The sequence below is a fragment of the Coccidioides posadasii genome, chromosome 1 (assembly GCF_018416015.2).
Source record: "Coccidioides posadasii str. Silveira chromosome 1, complete sequence".
NCBI lineage: Eukaryota > Fungi > Ascomycota > Eurotiomycetes > Onygenales > Onygenaceae > Coccidioides > Coccidioides posadasii.
In genome coordinates this window covers 1,295,835-1,314,109 of record NC_089407.1, presented here as the reverse complement: position 1 = coordinate 1,314,109, position 18,275 = coordinate 1,295,835, and the positions used below count along the sequence as shown (strand labels likewise).

The window sequence follows — 18,275 nt, the reverse complement described above, 5'->3', positions numbered from 1 at the left end:
TAAATAAATAAAAATAAAATAAAATAAAAAAAAGGAAGGAAATTCAAGCCTAGCCGAACACGTCATTGCCTCGGTGCACTCTTTCCAGATCAGGAATCGCCAAAATAAGAGTTCACTGTTGGGTGTGGGTCCCGGGTCCGGGGAAATCAAATTTTCCCCTGGCTTGCGCTAACTCTAAACTCGGCTTAGCGGCCCCAGCGAACCTTGCCCGCTCAACTCACTTTTATCCCTACCTCACCACGGGAGTGATCGCCAAACTCGTAGCCGGCCGGACCAAGCCCCAGTGGCAGCTGTTCCCTCAAAAGCTGCCTGCAGGTCCCTCTCTCCCGGAGTTCTCCGTGCTTGGTCATTTTTCCAAGCTACCACGGTCATGCAGACTTGAAGATCACTTCAACACAGAAAATAGATAGATTGATTGCATCATCATCATCATCATCATCATCATCATATCATCGACTGGCCAACCGATAAAGCCCAGTTTTGTGTCTCAATCCCCTGACAACTCTGTCCTCCGTGGACATACATACATATATACTATGCAGGCACAAGGTGACCTCACAGAGCAGGGCGAGTTTTTGTCAACTGGTCCAGATAATTGTTTCTCAACTCGCATCTCGGGTGACACGCTGTTGTACGGAGTACCAGTAGTTGTATTTTTATTTATTTATTCTCTTTTTTCCCTCTTTTTTTTTTACGTCTTCTAACTGCTGCCCCTCGATTGTCTCCGTCGCACAACACCGTGCATCGGGGTTAAACGCCCTCCGTCCCTCCTGTCCATAAAACAACTCTCCCTCTCTCGTTTTCTTTTTTCTTTTCTTTTTTTTGGGGTCGCCCGTATATGCATGGTCGCGTGGGAAAGGGGGGTGATTTATTTTTCTTCTTCTTGTCAATAGCAAGAACTAAAGAATAACAACCCCTCCTGATGTACAGAGTATCGCCAACAGACATCCTCCCCCTTTGGTTTCCCACAAAAGCCCTCCTTTCAATTGTTGTCCCCATGACCTGCCCTTCAACCCCCCCTCCGTCTTCTATTCTCTGCCTCGAGTGAACCTCCCCAACATCCTTTAATGGGGCTTCAAAATCCGTTTCAGATAGACCTGGCGAAACCCGAGGCATACATGACACGTCACACCGCGAATGCGCTTTTCCCATTTACCCGCAATATGCACCGTTCCGAGGTCTTTCACGGCTGTGTATGTATGTAAGTACCCTTTAGTCTGTTGAGAACGATGACTGCATGTCTCCGACCCCCACGAGCCGCAGTCTATGTAATATTCTGGATTACGCCCCGGGGTGGGAGACGAAATCGCTTTACGGGAATACTCTCACCAAAAAAAAAAAAAAAAAAAAAAAAAAAAAAAATGGAATAAAAATGGAAATAATAAAAAATAAAAAAATAAAGTCAAGTTTCATTTCCTCATATTATTGACTAGGCTTTATACGTACAGTACGGAGTACACAAAGAAATCTATGAGAATTGAGCTCCATACCAACTAAGCTTTGCATTTATCCGTTTTCAACACCTCCCATTAGTTATGTTCATTGCATGAAGATTGACCAGCATATCCGTCAAGTCTCTTCTCCCATATCTGTTTATTGTATTTTGCTATCCAGAGCTCTGCTTCTGAGCCCTTTGTCACCCTATCAGACAAGTTCGTTGGTCTGCATCAATTCCCTCTTAAAGGGGAAAAAAAATAAGGACAACGTTATACAGAGCCGAGGGTGTCGCCACCTTCGAAAATCCATCATGGAACTTGTGGGGTTTACCGCTCAACCTCACTCGATTGCTGTTCTTCTAAGAGAGCTTCTCTTTCTCATGTTTGGTTTTTTTTTTTTTTTCTCTTCCGCCATGCGGTCTGTCGGAAATGGCCTTGCCCTTGAACCTTCCTTCAGCTCAAGTCAAAAAAAAAAATGGGCAAAAGTCATATAGCATGTTAGATGTCTTGATATGTAAAGTATTGGCCGTAAGCAGTTCTTCCTGGCTTGATTGAAAGGTTCATGTATCCCCCTTGTTTCGGTTCGCGGGAGTTAAGAAGCCTTCATGTTGTTTTCCTGTCGGTGAGGCCTTATCATCATTGAATTTAATTAAGGAGCACTCAGCACCCCCTTGGAGAATTTGATGGATCAGTCCACCAAAGACCACGCACACACAAGTTCTCATAATGCTTTTGTTAAAACCTCAAAATATGTTGTTGGTATGTTTCACACTCATCACTGGTCCAATCCTCTGAATTATATGCCCTCATGCTGTGTGATGGATGGAGGGCAGCAGCCACAGCTAGCAGCTCACCCTTTGGATGCTCAGTATCACCATAGTATTTCTGGAATTTCAAGTTGGCAGCTTTGATAGCTTCTTGAATGTTCTCTCTTGTTGTAAACTGTTGGGCCTTGTCCTCCTCTGTTTCTAAATGCTGGAAAAGATGATTGTAATTTATAGATTGCCCATACCAGATGAATTGTTGGACCTGTTGTTTTGGACAGTAGCTTGATAAATTGACTGAATGGCTGCAACAGCCCAACCATATATTCTAGCTGCTTCCAGTCATGGTCCAATAAGTGAAGCCTTTGGTATTTTGGTGATGAGTCCTGGAACCATGAGTCCACAGCTTGTTGAAGCAACAAGGCAAGAATGCACGCAGCACATCTTGTAGGTGGAATTCCATCTTGTGAGAACATCTTGGATCATCTTGCGCTGGTTCTGTTGTTGATATTCTTGGAAACGTGCAGCGAGTTGGGGGGAGGCATTGGTTCCATTGGCAACGAGACGAATTCGCGATAGTTATGTCTGTTTGGCAATTGAGACCAGATACCGGCTTCGTTGACCTCTAGGTGTTCGTGGTCCTCTTGAATTGCCGCATTAAGGATACTATGTATACCAAAGATGACGATAAAAGATTTGGTATCAAGTGGACCGACGTCATTTGCAAGCCTGGCGATGTCCGAATTTCAAGCCCTCTACTACCCCATGGAGCCCATGGTCCATGCAAAAAGGTCCGCCGCGACCTCCCATCATTCGTTGATGGTGGTAGTACATGTCGTATTCGCCGTTGACACGGGTGAGAACTGTAGTGGTAGCGGCTTGTAGTTTATCATTCCACCAGCGCATTAGCTGGGGAATTACAACAGACCCAGTGGTCTCCCATTCTTTCTGAAGATTAACGGTGGTGAACTTGTTGACGCCAGTGATTCGCGCGTAACGGTTGAAGTCGAAAGTCTTCATATTCGCGACCAGAGTAATCGGTTGATGCTTGAATTCGTAGATGCCCAGAGCATCTTCAGCTCTAGCTGGTCTATTCGCCAAACGGAACCAAAGGTAGGTACTATCATCAGTCTTGACTGAACCAATGTTTCGGTGCTTCTTATAGATGTGAGCCAAATGATTCAGGAGTTCCTCTCTATTAAGAGTGCGTGTCTGTAATCCGAGCTTCGAAGCCATTAGCTTTGCATGGATAACATCAGAGTCGCATTTCACGGGAAGCGGGACCGGGTTCCCAACATTGGCATTAGTGTACGCCACGGGCAAGGGCAAGTAGAGGATGGCCTTTGGAACTGACCGATCCCACCTTGATTAGTATTGATAATGATGTTGAGGCATGTCAGGCCGGATATGTAGTGCAACCTCCTTGGATTATTTCATCCTTTCCAGTTCATATTATAGACTGGACTCAGCTTAGCATTGGAAATGTACTAATCACCGCGAAAGTTGTAGAGGGGCTAGTATGTCTTAGTCTATTGTATGTTAAAAAAGTGCACATCGACTTGGCGATGTTCATATAATTGGCGTTGATGATATCACGGTAGTGATTGGTACATATCGGCAGTTAGGATGCTGGCGTGTTGGAGTTTCCTTGCAGGGCCTGCTGGAGCTTGATATGGCGGATTGGAGGTCTCTCAAGGTAGGCAGACTCTTGTGTATGCTGTGATTGGCGAGAAGCTTGCGGAACGCCTTGTTTAAGTGTCTTGGACATAATCCTGACATTATGGGGCCATGGCAGAATATAATGCAATTACCGCGGCCTGCATGTCTTTTGGGATATAATAAGCCACAATCAAGCCGTAGGACTGGAGGATCTGGCGGAGCTTGATGTAGTGCTATTAAGCATTGAAAGAAAGAGGATATTAATGTGATAAAATGGTAAAAGTTTTCCTTGCTTGATAATGAAGTGCCCACATCAGGCCTTAAGCAGGTAGTTATGACAGAAACCTCTATAGCTGAAGGTCCATCTGGTTACCTTTGAATGTGAGCGAGAAGAGAAGGGAAGAAGAAGAGGAGGAGCAAGAAGATGTATTTTATAGCCATCTCTCTCCAACTAAAATGACAAAGCATCCTAAGCGAGATGATGCCGTGAATATGAAGTGCTCTATGCCAGTGGCAGTTTCCATGGGTTCTGATTCATAAAGGAGCTGGGCTCGCCACAGAATAAGTGACGGCTGCAATAGACTCATGAATCGTGGAATTCACCCTCATGTTCACTTCACCTCAATTATCGGCAGAGATATTCCAACTTCCCCCGTGAGCGGTTATTCGGATGATTATTTTTCCGTTGCTGTTGAACTTGACCTCAGCCGTGTGAGCAGTTCCCAGCCATAACCTGGCAAGTGAGCATCATCAACATTGTTTGTACCACAACAGGAGAATAGTATTGGAAACAACAGGAGGTGGAAATCTTTTCACAGGTGTTATCTATGAATTTTGCTATCCTGAGATAGTTTTGTTTCTATTGAATTGAACCTTCATACAAATACATATCAATGATGCAACTTGCTGAAGTCTTGGGCTCGTGTGCATTCTAGATGCTTGGATACCCTTCCATCGCTTTTGCTATTCAGGTTATTTCAAAGAAAACATAAAGCTACAAAGCAGAAATTTGATGGACTTGGCCATATGCCGGAATCTCAATCGCCAGCGATGCTCCCGCTCCCATGCGCGCCGAGTTCATCCTGGGCGGTGTTCTGGGGGCGCTTTCGAGCACTCTTCCACAATGCTGATCCAAGGGTGTGTGCTGCATTTTGGTTATTTGGTGAGTAGACACAAGGAATAGTTCAGGGACATATAGTCCTGTAGAACAATGAATTTCTTTTTTGTATCTACCCAGGTGAATCTCTGTGGAGGGAGCGAGAGAGAAGATGTGTGTGTGTGTGTGTGTGTGCACACGCTCGCGCAAACAGTGTGAGGAAAGAGATAGTTACTTACCACATCTAGGCTTAATCAACAATGTTCTCTATGTTATCATTCTATCGGCGGCCCTCGACCTCGTGGGCCCTGAAATCCCCAAAGGCGTCGTCCTTCTTGCCGATGTTATCCCTTCGTTCTTGACCAAGCTCTGCGCCCCCTACTTCATCCACCTTGTTCCGTATCCCATCCGGATACTCATATTTGTCGCGCTCTCCGCCGGCGGCATGCTCCTCATCGCCCTGTCGCCGGCCTACGACCCAAACAACCCCGCGCAGAACTTCATATCCACCAAGATGTGTGGTGTGGTGCTCGCTAGCCTATCATCCGGCGGCGGGGAACTGAGCTTCCTGGGCCTTACTCATTTCTACGGACAGTTTAGCCTGGCCGCGTGGAGCAGCGGGACGGGAGCAGCGGGACTGGTAGGTGCGGGAGCGTACGCGCTGGCGACGACGTCGTTTAAGTTGAGCGTGCGCACAACCCTGTTGGCTTCAGCGTGTCTACCAGGAGTGATGGTTATGAGCTTTTTTATGATCTTGCCGCTCACGCCATTGAGGAAGCTCGAGAGGACCGGAGAAGGGTATCAGCCCATTTTGGGCGAGGGGGGCGGTGAGAGAAGTACTAATTATGATACGAACGATAGTGGAGTGATCGGGAACGATTTCCAGGACGACAGGGCAGAGAACGAGGGGCTACTCGAAGCCAACGCTGATAACGATATCAAGGCCCCTCATCTCGGAGATGAAGGGCTATCGTGGAAGCAGTTCAAGACCAATTTGAAGCGAGCCAAAGTTTTGTTTTTCCCCTTGTGAGTTGAGCCAATGCTCAGTTGCTTGTCGAAGCGAGTATTGACCGCTGTACTGTAGCATGCTGCCTCTTCTCCTTGTCTACATCGCAGAGTACACGATCAACCAAGGGGTGGCTCCTACACTACTCTTCCCCCTGGATGAGAGCCCGTTCTCCCACTTCCGCTCGTTCTACCCGACCTACAACGCCATCTACCAGATCGGGGTGTTCATCTCGCGCTCCTCGACGCCCTTCTTCCGCGTCCACGATCTATACTTCCCATCTTTCCTGCAAGTTGCCAACCTCGCGATCCTCACGCTGCAGGCGCTGTTCAACTTCATCCCCAGCGTCTACATCGTGTTCATCGTCATTTTCTGGGAGGGATTGCTGGGAGGACTGGTGTATGTTAACACCTTTGCGGAGATCACAGACACGGTGCGGGAGGAGGACCGTGAGTTCTCGCTCGGCGCGACAACGGTCAGCGACTCTGGCGGCATCTGCGTGGCCGGACTGCTGGGGATGGTGTTCGAGGTGTGGTTGTGCAGCTGGCAGGTCAGCCGGGGAAGAGATTACTGCAAGAAGATATAGCGCCATATCATCACATCCTGCAATACGGGGTACAGAGTACATACAAATGTCTGCATATGTTTTTTGGGTTTGTGCCGTTTCGTCTCTCTCCCTTTTTTTTTCCCTGCCTTTATTCGTCTCATCTCAGCCATTTCAGCCACAACCACCTTAGGAGAAGCCACCACCCATTGTTTTCCTTTCCTCCCCCCACGTCACGCCTTTCCGGATGCGGTCTAGCGGCATACGTGCGTACGACTGGAACGTGACCTCGCCAGCACGTGAGCCCCACCCCGGACCCAGTTCGGCGAGCAGATCCGAGACTTTCACATGTCGCCCACTCCGTCATAATCACATGCTTGGAGCTGAACAGAATGCCCAAAGAGGCAGCGCTGGCTGACTTTGACCAGAGAAGCGCGTTCCATTTCTGGAAGTGTGCACTTCGCGGTTGTCTTTTTTTTTTTTTTTAACGCAACAGAGCCACTTTCCCTGTTTGGACGGGCGAATCCAGCTGAAAAGTACGGCGTACGGAGTGTCGCAAAGCAGACAAAGGCATCCCTTTCCCACTCAGTGCCTGGCAACGTTCCATGGGTCGCGGCAACATCTCTGCGCGGCGGAAAAATCTCGTCTTTCATCTGATGTCTGCCACTTACTACAACCCTCATCCTCTTCTTCGTGTTCTTCGTCCTCCTCGTCCTCCTCGTCCTCTTCTTCCTTCGACGTACATTGTTTAAAGACATTTTCCCGTCTTTGGTTGTTTCTCTGCGCTCCCTCTGCTTATGAAGTTTATGACCTGTCATACGGGTGGCGCAGCTTCGACTTGACTATTTCCACTTTGCGATTTAGCGGATTCTCTCTGGCAGATACGACCGCTCAATTGGATCCCATCGACCGACGCTTTGAAATTTCCTTTCTTCTCTTATGAGAACCTCCTTTTGCAGTTCCTTGGTTGCTACATTCCATCCATCGACCCTGGAGGGATCTATATTTGATTGACATACCGTCCAACATCGGGTCTTTGCCTCTGCTCGCTTTTTTTACGGTGATACGAGAGAGACGTCGGTGTAAACTGTGAGGATGATAGGTATGCAATATTCATCCTAATGTCCATTTCCATGATGAAAACGCAAGTTGCTGATTTCATTTTCCTGAAGATCACGTCCTGGGTAGGCCATCTACCCAGTTTCGCAAGATCCAGGTCTTTTCTGTGGTTTTCTTCTGGATTCTATACCTGATAAGGTACGTATAACGTCTAGCTATCTCGTTTTGAGTGGAGAAACGACGCTGATGGTTCGACCATGCAGAGGCAACAGACATGGCCCGCCCGGAGCACGGTTGATATCCTCTCGCCTCTTCAAGCGGATGACCCCATGGCAAACCACGGTTATGACGATGTTGACCCTCTATCTATCTCGTAACTTTGCCAAACTCGTCGGGCTAGAGTGTCCTGAACCTCTGGCAAATCTGTATTCTCGATCATATTTCCGCGCCACGTGGATAACTACAGCTCTGGACGCGGGATTCTGGACCGCGATGAATATAAAACGAAAGTGGCTGCGTGACCTGGCGTCCTTCATTTTCTCGATATATTACCTCATCGCTGCGGAGCAGGCGGATGAAAAGGTACGCAAGGTCCGGGCCGTGCTAACGGTGGACCACATGCGTGTGTCGTGGAATAAAGCCACTACGCCGTATCTATCATTTATCGCGGGGTTGCTGAGGCCACGATTCTGCAAGTATGATCCTATCGCGGTCAGAATCCCCAGGCCGAAGGAGTCATCGTATAAAGAGCCAAGTAGTGCATGGCTGTACTTCAACGGACCCCTGAGTGCGCTGAGAAACCAAGATACCATTGTACTGGACATTCCGGGTGGTGGATTTGTGGCGATGAATCCCAGAACAAGCGATGATAAGCTGCTTACCTGGGCCGGGAAGACGGGGATCCCGATCCTCAGCTTGGATTATAAGAAGGCACCAGAGCATCCTTATCCTTATGCTCTGAATGAATGTTATGATGTGTATCACACCATTGTTATGACAAAGGGACGGTGTATTGGGTTAAGTGGGAAGACATGTCCAAGGATCATACTCACGGGCGACAGCGCGGGTGGAAACTTGGCGACGGGCCTGACCTTGATGCTCCTTCAGTCCGGTAGCACGGACTCAAGAAAATGGAGAGGCGAAGATTTTTTACCCGTGCCAGCGGGACTGATCTTGATTTATCCGTCCCTTGATATGAATATTGGAAGCTGGATGACAGATGAGCAGATGTCGCTGATTCGAGATCGAGGCATGAGGAAGACAAACCAAAATGTCCTGAGGAGGAAGAGCGAGGATTATTACAAGCTGGCCCCTTCAACTCCCCATCCTTCCACGGAGGGTCTGGAAGACCATTCAGTTCTGCGAGACTACTTCGCCAAACAGCATGGTTCGCTCGCTGGCGATGTTGAGTCTGCCTCTCTGTCCGCCGCAGAAAGGAGCGATCCCACCATCGATAAGCCAGTGCCTGGAAATGTCGCATCGCAGGTCGTCGCCATGGCAGATAAACAGCCTCAGCAAATTAGAACTCGCCTTGCCGTCTCTTCTATGATCTCCTACTTCAACGATCGAGTCCTCACCCCAGAAATGATGCGCGCAATGATAATATTATACATCGGACCATACAACCGTCCTGACTTTAGCACTGATTTCCTTCTTTCCCCTCTCCTCGCTCCCGAAGCCCTTCTTGCACGTTTTCCAAAGACGTACTTCCTGACTGGCGAACGGGATCCGCTCGTTGATGACACCGTGATTTTTGCGGGTAGAATCAGGCAAGCCAAACTTCATCGCTTCCGGGAACGTCAAGAGCTTGGTTTGGAGAAGTCAAAAATGGAATTTGACGAGAAGGCACATGTGGAAGTCACCCTTATCCCAGGAATCTCTCACGGCTTCTTGAACTTTGTCTCGGTCTTCCCAGAGGGATGGAAGCAAGTATTCAGATGCACAAAGTGGATTCGCGATATTCGCGCCAACGCCGCCCGGGAAAATGCCGAGAGGGAGAGTAATGCTTCGACAAGCTCGCTTGCGGGCAGAAGGCGTGCAGCATCGGAAGCGGTGAGAAGGCAGCCCGGAATTGTGTCGACCAACCAGAACGTGCCTGAGGGTAAGGACGCGGGCGAAACACGGCACCATCATCGCCGTCTAACCGGCGAATCGTCCGCCGATGAAGACGGACCGTTGGAGATGAGCATTCGAATGACCAAGATCCACTCTTCATCCTCTTCGTCATCATGCTCCTCGTCATCTTCTAAAAGACGAGATTCGACGTCCCCGCCGACCGAAGTCCTCGACGATACGGAAGCTACCAACAGCGCCGACGCGAGCGGAACGCGTGCGAAGTCGAGCCGAAAGACGAAATCGAGCAAGTTGAAGCATCCTGTCCTGTCGTTGAAGCAAGAGAAGCGCGCGATGCGGATAAATAGGCAAGACAGCTTGACCAGTTTGCCCAGCGAAGAAGACCTGTTGCACAGACGGATGAAGGGATTGGCTGGTGGTCTGATGGGGATCGGGGAGGAAGCGAGAACGCCATGATGAAACGAGCGTGAAGCGGCGGTTGGATATATTTTGATAGCACATATATACGTAGATTAGATTCCGTATTTAATGCTTTTTCAGTTCCCGAGAATTTATTTTCTATGGTGATCACTACATACGCTTCATAGGCCATATTTTCTATGGTCCCTCACTTTCCAAGCATCAACCGAACACGCCTCTAATCGTGTATATTCGAAAAGGTAGAGTACATGGCAGTAAATGACGAAAAAAGCTGAAAATAAAGGGGGTAAAAAAAAAAAAAAAAAAAAAAAAAAAAAAGAGTGTACAGGGTATATCCTACACCGTAGACCAGAACCAGTTGCTTACTTCTGGAATACCTTCTCCATTGCATTTCCTAGAATCTGCAACCCTTCCTGAATCTCCTCCTCGCTGATCACCAACGGGGGTACGAATCTGAGACACCCTTCACCGGCGGTTATCACCAGGAGGCCCCTCTCTCTGGCGGCGGTTACAATGTCTCCCACGCGAGAGGCGTAATCCCCGGTGAGTTGCATCCCGAGAATCAGTCCGCGACCGCGGATTTCAGAAATAGCGCCTGGGTATTTCTCCCTGAGCTCCTTGAGCCCCGCGACAAATACCTCTGAGCGCTTGAGCACGGTTTCCTGTAGTTCTCGCGAGGCGAGGCGGGTGAAGACGTGATGCGCGACGCGGCAGGCGAGTGGGTTTCCGCCGAATGTGGTTCCGTGGTCGCCGGTCTTGATGTGCTTGCCCACGTTGTCGGAGATGAGGGTTGCTCCGATGGGGAAGCCGTTTCCTAGGGCTTTAGCGGTGGTGAGGATGTCCGGGTGCGCGGGCTGCTGGGCTCCGTTTGTGGGGACCAGGGATGGGTGGGAGTGTGCCCAGAGGGAGCCGGTGCGAGAGAGACCGCATTGGATCTCGTCGAAGATCAGGATCGCGCCGACCTCGTCGCAGCGGGCGCGGAGGGCGGTTAAGAATTCTGGGGTTGCGCAGTGGACGCCGCCTTCGCCCTGGATGGGCTCGACGATGACGCCGCACGTTTTCTCGGTGATGAGCCTAGGTAGTTGCTCGATGTCGTTGTATTTTCCGTATCTGAATCCGGGGACCATGGGAGCGAAAGGAGCTTGGTATTTGGGGTTGGGGGTGGCGGAGAGAGCGCCGAATGTTCTACCGTGGAAAGAATTATGGAAGGAGACGAATTCATACTTTGCACCAGAGGGGTCAAGGCTGTGGCCGACTTTTCGGGCAAATTTTATCGCCGCTTCGTTGGCTTCAGTGCCGGAGTTGGAGATGAAAGCCTGGGTGGCACCTCGCATGGCGCCGGACGAGTGTGTCTGAGCCACAAGAAGCTTGCTCAAGCTACCCGTCCAGTTGTTGTGATACAGATTAGATGCATGAAGCAGTGTTCGAGCCTGAATGATTTAGAAAGGGTTAACTCATGTTATGAAAGATCTTCCCGGGGGCGGGGGCGGAGGGGCTATATTCTACCTGCTCGTTGATGGCTTTTGTCACGCCGGGATCGGAGTGTCCCAGAGACGTCACCGCAATGCCGGCGGTAAAATCCAGGTATCGTCGGTTCTCCATATCCCACAGATAGCATCCTTCACCCTTGACTATAACCGGAAGCGGTCGTACATAAGTCGTCACCATGTAGGGAGCACGCTCATTCACAAAGGCCGCTGTGGCAGAATCCGCTGCTGGATCGGCGTTTGGAAGAGATGCTTCTTTCTTCAATGCAAAAAAAAAAAAAAGAAGAAAATTAGTCAATTGAGCCCGAACTGACCCAGCGTGGATCGAAAGGACATACAAATATCTGCTTCTTGACATCTTGGGGTAGATTCGAGGCACCCGCTGTAGAAGCAAATCGGCACTGTACAAATGACTCAAAAGCGTATGGGCGCCGAGCAGCACGGCTGCCAAGCCGTCGAGCAGCAATTCGCAGGGCCATTGCGATCCGGAAAATCACGATGAATGGATATGTGAGACTCTCCTTTCTGGTTGATCGACCCAACCCTCGATAGTTGCTCCCAGTGCGTGTGAACTCACTCCCTGCGATCCAGACAGCGAGCTTCAAGGATGAGCGCGAAAAAACAGCCAGGGGGATGCTGCTTATCGATAAGGGTCCAGTGGAACGACCTGTTAGGTAATCCAACCTTTGGAACTACACCTCGCTCACGTGACCCACATAGATTAGGTACCTAGACGAAATCCCCCTTTACGTAGCTTCGTGAATGACAAGCATACGAGTCCTCCATCAGGTTATAGCCCTTTGCGCTGAAGCAAGCGTATAAGGTTGATTTTACAGCTCAATTGGTTATTTAAGCTTACAATCAACACCCTGAACGGTTATCCTTGTGGATAACGAGTCCTTCGAGCACAAAAGAGAGCGTACATGTTGAGAAAGGCGCCTCCTATACGTGCACCCCCTGTAGCTTTCTAGCACCGAGCTGGAGAGCGAGTCAATCCCTGTAGCTTTCTGGCACACGGCCAGAGAGTGAGCCAAAACGCCTGCTACACGCACCTAGCGAGCAAATCGAGCACCTGGCAACACCAAAGCCATGGTGAACCGCACAGGCGAACCAGAGCACCGAACTCCTGACCGGGAGGCTCCAACAAACCTCCCTACACCCCAAACCAAGCTTAGACAGTCAGATAGGCTCAGAAGAAACCCACCAATCAAGCAGGAGCCTAGGGAGGAGAATGAGCTTCAAATGTTGCGCAGAATGATGCTGAATCAACAGGAGATGATGCAAAGGCAACAGGAGTCAATGCAAAGGCAACAGGAGACAGTACAACAGCTGGCACAGCAAGTGAACCTCTTGTCAGGCCAAGCAAGCACTGCAAACACGCCTGCAACAGTGCAGGAGAATCCGGAGCAAGAAGCTCAACAAGAAGAAGAGGACCGAGAAATAGACTCTGAGGACGAACTAGAAGAATTTGTCGGCAACCTTATAGACACAAATACGCGAACCGGCAGAGCGATCACCCAATTCATGAAGATCACGAAGACGGTAAGGAAGCCTATGACCCTGGCTGGGGCCAGCAACTACCTAGCATGGAGCAAAGCCATCCTAAAGGTAGCTCGTCAAGTGGATACTGAGAAGATTATCCTGGAAAGACAAGAGACCTCACCACGGCCAGAGACCTCGAAGATTTCACAATACTGGAACGTTCAGAATAAATGGCTACACGGCCTAATCGACAGTACGATATCTGCACAAGCCAGAGAACACTTCGAGGAATCGGATAGTCTTAGTGCTTACAAACTCTGGGAAGCTGTAAGGACAGCCTTCCAAGAGAGACCTGAGATACAGCGGGAAAGCCTATTTACGGAGTTAATAAGAATGACACCACAGTCCGCTGGCTCAGAAAGGAATTATATAATGAGATTCCTAGCAATCCGTGTGGAATGTGAGAGATTAGGGTTCAAAATTCATGACTACATCCTACACGATATTTTGAAGGCGAACATTACGCCTCGATGGAGAGAGTTCATACAGAACCGATTTGACATGGCGTGCCAGAGCGGAGCAAACCTACCAGAGAAGGATTTGGAAGGCCTACTGAAGGATATACTCCACCGAATCCCCAAGAAAGACCAGAAGAAACGTGGATCCTGAAGGCTTGAAACCGGCGGCCAGCTCGGATTCAGACTGGGCTGGAGCCGACCCTGCGTACAAATCCACCAGCGGCTACATTATTACCATGAACGGAGCACCAATTTCGTGGAGATGACAGCGCCAGACGTCCGTTTCGAAATCTACGACCGAAGCGGAGTATTTGGCAGCTAGCGAAGCTGCTTGTGAACTAGTTTGGATCAACGACCTGCTGATAGACGCCGGGGTGATTAGCGAAGGCTCAGCAAAGCTAAGGAGCTCGAAATTAAGTGTTGACAACAAGGGAGCAGTTGACTTAGTTAAAGCTGAAGCTATAACACAAAGAGCACGCCATATTGAGATTCAGCACCATATGCTAAGAGACTGGGTTCAAAAGGACGAAATCTCAATCGAGCACGTTGGAACCGATGCGAATAAAGCTGACGGGCTCACGAAGGCTCTTGCAACAGATCCCTACGCTCAATTCACAAGCGCGATAGGGGTTACAGGTTGATACAGGAAAATGTGGAGGTTTATCAGTGAAGCCAACGAAAATACAGTATCGCGGCAAAACGGAGCTAAGCCTAAAGAAGGAGTAAATCTGGACTCTGTAATTAATTTTTATGGCGGATTTGAGAATCTATGTGGCTCTCGCTCGCTGCTGGAGCTCGTCGCACAGGGAGCACCTCGCTCACGTGACCCACATAGATTAGCCGAGATTCCCCTTTAGGTAGCTTAGTGAATGACAAGCATACGAGTCCTCCATCACGGCCTCTCCCGGAACAACGATGCTCCGAGAACTTGGGACTTCCCGATTTCGTCGTGGGTTGGATGCTCTTTCCAAGTCGCAGTCTCTCGAAGAAAAGAAAACATCGGGAAGGAACTTTTTACTTGTTTACTCGTCCACTCAGCTCCTTCCCAGCTCCGGGGGGTAAACAAAAAAAAAAAAAAAAAAAAAAAGGAAAGAAAAGAAAAGGGGGAAAAAAGAAAATGGCAGGTCCATTCACCATCGCACTTTCCACCCGAACGCTGTCCGCCACGCGCCTTCCCCTCCTCGTCCCTGTTTCTCTCCGCGCCTTCTCCCTAACCCACTGCCCACTTTCCCAATCCAACCCCTTCCAGACCGGGCCCGCCCCGCCGCGCCTGCCCAAGGAGGAGCAGGAGATATTCGAGCGGCTCCAGCGCCAGTCCACAGGGGCGTTCAGCACACCTCGCTCACCGCCAAAGGTCAACCAGCCCGGCGATGCTGACGCCTCCTCCTCCTCTTCTTCTTCTTCTTCTTCCTCCTCCGAGCCCCGGATTGACGAAGGGGAAGAACTGCACCCGGACGTGCGGCTGGGCGTGAAGCCCGAGTTCGACGGAGATGTGAATCCCAAGACGGGAGAGGTTGGCGGGCCGAAAAATGAGCCCTTGAGGTGGGGTTCCGGCGGCGATTGGAGCTATGGTGGGAGGGTTACAGATTTCTGAGAGGAGCAAGTTGTGAAGTTGTGAATGTGAGTGTGAGAAGTATCGGAACTCTGCGGAATGGGCTTCTGGAAGAGAAAAGGGCTGGTGTGTTTGGGGGGGGGGGGGGGGGGGGGGGGGGTTTATACGAGCAAAACGACGAAGATGGGAGACCGGATGATTGCGTGAAGATCTCTGCCGAGTTAACTCAAGCTTCGCTCTATGCCCAGAGAGATATTACATGGTGCCTTATGGCGCTTTTGCTTAGACGAGAGCCCGGATGCTCATGGCTTTCCTCTTCGTTCCTCTTCGACGTCCTGATATATGGAAACGAAAGCGTGCAACGACTGGAGGTTAACTATGTGGTTTGGCTGAACGTTTGGCCCGTGGAAGAATCGTGGCGAGGACTCCTTTTTTTGTACGATATGACGACCGGCTATGCTTATTTTCGTCTCTTCTTTGTACTGTACCATAGAAACTATATACATAATGCATCCCGTAAAAAAAACTGCCTCCCGCTAGACAAGCCTGGGGTGAACGCATAGATAACCGGAATAAAATAAAAAAAAACTATGTTTGAAGCTTGTTTACAGTCGCTTTGCCAACCCTGCTATCGTTAGCCCGGCCAAGTTCCTTGCTGATCCAGTCCCCAGTTCTGGACATCTCCTCCAGGTCTATACCCGTCTGCATTCCGAGACTGTGGAGAGTATGAACCAGATCCTCCGTCGCGACATTCCCAGTCGCTCCCTTGGAGTACGGACATCCTCCCAACCCTCCTACACTGCTGTCAAACACCCGGATCCCGTGCTCCAAGCCCACGATCGTGTTCACCAGCGCTTGGCCGTACGTATCGTGGAAATGCAGGGCAAGATCCGTGTTCGCGATACCCGCCGCCGTGAGCACCTTTAGGAGCCGCTGCGTTCTGGGTGCGGTGCCCATCCCGGTCGTGTCCGCGACGGACACCTCGTCAGCACCCATCTCTAGCAGCGTGGCGGTGATCTCGGCCACCTTGTGCGGGTCGACGTCCGGGCCTTCATACGGACAGCCGAGGGCGACGGAGACGTAGCCACGTACACGGATGTTCTTCTTCTTGGCGAGGTCGACGATCGGTTCGATGCGTTTGAGGGACTCGGCGATGGTGCAGTTTGTGTTGGCCTTGGAGAAGGCCTCTGTGGCGGCTGCGAAGAGGGAGATTTCGGTCGTGTGGTTTGGCGCGGAGGAAGAGGATGATGATGATGATGATGGTGACGTGGGGGAGCCGGACTCCGGGGAGAATGAGAAGCCTTCGGATTCGGCGGTGGACACTAGAGTCTCGAGACCTTTGATGTTCGGGACGAGGTAGTTGAAGGCGATGGGATGGGGGGATTTGGGCGGTGATTTTAAGAGATGTGTGAGGATCTCTGATGTGCTTGCCATCTGATAGCGGGAGGGTTAGCCAGGTTTATTCTCTCTCTCTCTCACACACACACACACACACTCTCTCTCTCTCTCTCTCTCTCTCTCTCTCTGTCTGTCTGTCTCTGTGGACTGTTTAGGAATGAATGCAACTTTTGTGACTTACCTGGGGCACCCATTTCGCGGGCACGAACGAACCAGCTTCGAGGGTCTTTACGCCGGTTTTGGCAAGTCTCTCGATGAGCTCGATCTTCGTCTCTACCGGGATGGCCTTCTTCTCGTTCTGCAGTCCATCTCTGGGGCCAACTTCCACAATCCGCACAAAGTCCGGCGATAATCTACTCTCGGTGGCCAGACAGCGCACAGCCTGCTTTGTGCGCAAGCCTCGCCGAGGGAGGCGAAATGTGACTCTAGAGGACAACATTGAGGATGTGGGCAGGGCAAAGTGATCCCAAGGGGGGAGAGAGAGGGCGGAGGAGAAGAGGGGAGGGGGCGTTAACCGAAATCAAGGACGGGCACAATATAGGAGTGAGTTATATTTAGTTTCAATGGTGAACACAGTGTGTTGCACGGGAATTGAAAGCCATGGTCCTTCAGGCGAAAAACAAGCCCGCGGGAATTTGCCAATCAGCAGCTATGTTCCAGCAGGTCTCGGAGAATTGGCAAAAAAAAAATTTACATGGACTCTAGGAGTGATGGGCCGACGGGAGCCAGGTTCGACGGCGCAACACGTTACATCATCAAGATGAACATTCCGGTTGAAGTCTATAGTTACTGATAGCTATGCACTGTGCCGGACGGAACAGCCCCAACTCATCACACGGGGCGAGAGGATATTTTACAGTGAATCGGACTCTCTCAGCTGTCAAATTCCTCGCCCGCCGGCTTCTTCTCGGGAAATGTCTCTTCTGCGCTGTCGGCTGTACTCCTTTCGCCTGTGCCGCCGCCCCAGCGCCGTCGCGACGGTCGGGGGCTCGCCGCCGTTGCCCGATCGTAACCGCGGAGTAACCAGCTTTCAAAAACTCCACCAGCGAGGCGGGCCGGGCTGATTAAGTTAATCCAGGGCTGATCACTTTTGAACTCGCATCTTTTGCACTTCTCCAAGAGCATCACTTATTTCCAAATGATGATCGAATGCATTTGCTTAATTATCTATTCTGAATGATCCAGCTACCAATGCCTCTGAATGAACCTCCCCCTTCTGGTTGTCCAGCAGCGACAACAAACATTGTTTCAAATAGCAGATAAAATGGCCGCTACCTATGTATTCGCTGCTCGAGCAGGACCCCCCAAAGGCCAGCCTCACTAGTGATATACCCCAATTCCTGCGAACGAAGGATCCGAGGAGAGTCCTTCGACACCGCCGCACAAAACATAGGGGTTTCTGGTATACCGAGTGCTGTGTTTATTTCTCACAGATCGCCTAGAAATTAATTCCAATGTTAACAGGTCTGTTCTGCTGTTGGATCTTCTAAGCACATCCTTACACATGACCCAATCCCAGTTGGCCGACATGTTTTGCAGCACGCGTCCGGCGGGTTACATGGACACCAGCGGCATACTTCTGCACGGAAGGTCTGTTCAGGATCTGCCGGTTCGGATTCAGATTGGGGCGCAGGCATAGCCAAGCTGATGCCGATCATGAAGAAAAGAAGTGTCAAAAACTGAGTGGTCTTCATCTTTGTGATGGGACTACGGGAGTATAGTGGACAACTTCGATTTAGCTCTGGACTGAGAGGCTCTAGAAACCTAACACTGGGTTCTTG

The 18,275-nt window shown here is 50.2% G+C and overlaps 6 protein-coding genes across 6 annotated transcripts; 4 read left to right on the top strand and 2 right to left on the bottom strand.

Annotated features, from left to right (window-relative positions):
* Positions 1 to 1,546: 1,546 nt before the first annotated feature.
* Positions 1,547 to 1,930, top strand: D8B26_000352 (uncharacterized protein; the record flags this gene model as incomplete). The annotated part of the gene is made up of 1 exon (XM_066123201.1): positions 1,547 to 1,930. The coding sequence occupies one exon, from the start codon at positions 1,547 to 1,549 to the stop codon at positions 1,928 to 1,930; it is 384 nt and encodes a 127-aa protein (XP_065979275.1).
* A 2,955-nt stretch (positions 1,931 to 4,885) lies between these two features.
* Positions 4,886 to 6,547, top strand: BTN1 (battenin CLN3 protein; the record flags this gene model as incomplete). The annotated part of the gene is made up of 3 exons (XM_003067473.2): positions 4,886 to 5,021; positions 5,204 to 5,981; positions 6,040 to 6,547. The coding sequence occupies 3 exons, from the start codon at positions 4,886 to 4,888 to the stop codon at positions 6,545 to 6,547; spliced, it is 1,422 nt and encodes a 473-aa protein (XP_003067519.2).
* A 733-nt stretch (positions 6,548 to 7,280) lies between these two features.
* Positions 7,281 to 11,490, top strand: D8B26_000350 (uncharacterized protein). The gene is made up of 3 exons (XM_003067474.2): positions 7,281 to 7,607; positions 7,678 to 7,762; positions 7,828 to 11,490. The coding sequence occupies exons 1-3, from the start codon at positions 7,601 to 7,603 to the stop codon at positions 10,091 to 10,093; spliced, it is 2,358 nt and encodes a 785-aa protein (XP_003067520.2). The 5' UTR covers positions 7,281 to 7,600; the 3' UTR covers positions 10,094 to 11,490.
* ARG8 (acetylornithine aminotransferase) lies at positions 10,259 to 12,140 on the bottom strand (the record flags this gene model as incomplete). The annotated part of the gene is made up of 4 exons (XM_003067475.2): positions 11,883 to 12,140; positions 11,564 to 11,803; positions 10,424 to 11,487; positions 10,259 to 10,274 (listed from the first exon to the last, which is right to left on the bottom strand). The coding sequence occupies exons 1-4, from the start codon at positions 12,021 to 12,023 to the stop codon at positions 10,259 to 10,261; spliced, it is 1,461 nt and encodes a 486-aa protein (XP_003067521.2). The 5' UTR covers positions 12,024 to 12,140.
* Positions 12,141 to 14,459: 2,319 nt separating this feature from the next.
* FMP21 (putative mitochondrial protein, conserved) lies at positions 14,460 to 15,138 on the top strand (the record flags this gene model as incomplete). The annotated part of the gene is made up of 2 exons (XM_066123200.1): positions 14,460 to 14,564; positions 14,794 to 15,138. The coding sequence occupies 2 exons, from the start codon at positions 14,460 to 14,462 to the stop codon at positions 15,136 to 15,138; spliced, it is 450 nt and encodes a 149-aa protein (XP_065979274.1).
* Positions 14,505 to 17,267, bottom strand: D8B26_000347 (uncharacterized protein). Its single transcript, XM_003067477.2, has 2 exons — positions 16,676 to 17,267; positions 14,505 to 16,530 (listed from the first exon to the last, which is right to left on the bottom strand). Exons 1-2 carry the CDS (start codon positions 16,931 to 16,933, stop codon positions 15,685 to 15,687), a joined length of 1,104 nt encoding a protein of 367 aa, XP_003067523.2. The 5' UTR covers positions 16,934 to 17,267; the 3' UTR covers positions 14,505 to 15,684.
* Between the last annotated feature and the right edge of the window lie 1,008 nt (positions 17,268 to 18,275).

Excerpts from the sequence above, each read along its gene's own strand:
- D8B26_000350 (XM_003067474.2), top strand. Across the intron at positions 7,763-7,827 it reads TGGATTCTATACCTGATAAG|AGGCAACAGACATGGCCCGC; the intron begins GTACGTATAACG and ends TCGACCATGCAG.
- D8B26_000347 (XM_003067477.2), bottom strand. The coding sequence starts at position 16,933 with ATGTTGTCCTCTAGAGTCACATTTCGCCTCCCTCGGCGAGGCTTGCGC. Across the intron at positions 16,531-16,675 it reads CCGCGAAATGGGTGCCCCAG|ATGGCAAGCACATCAGAGAT; the intron begins GTAAGTCACAAA and ends TCCCGCTATCAG.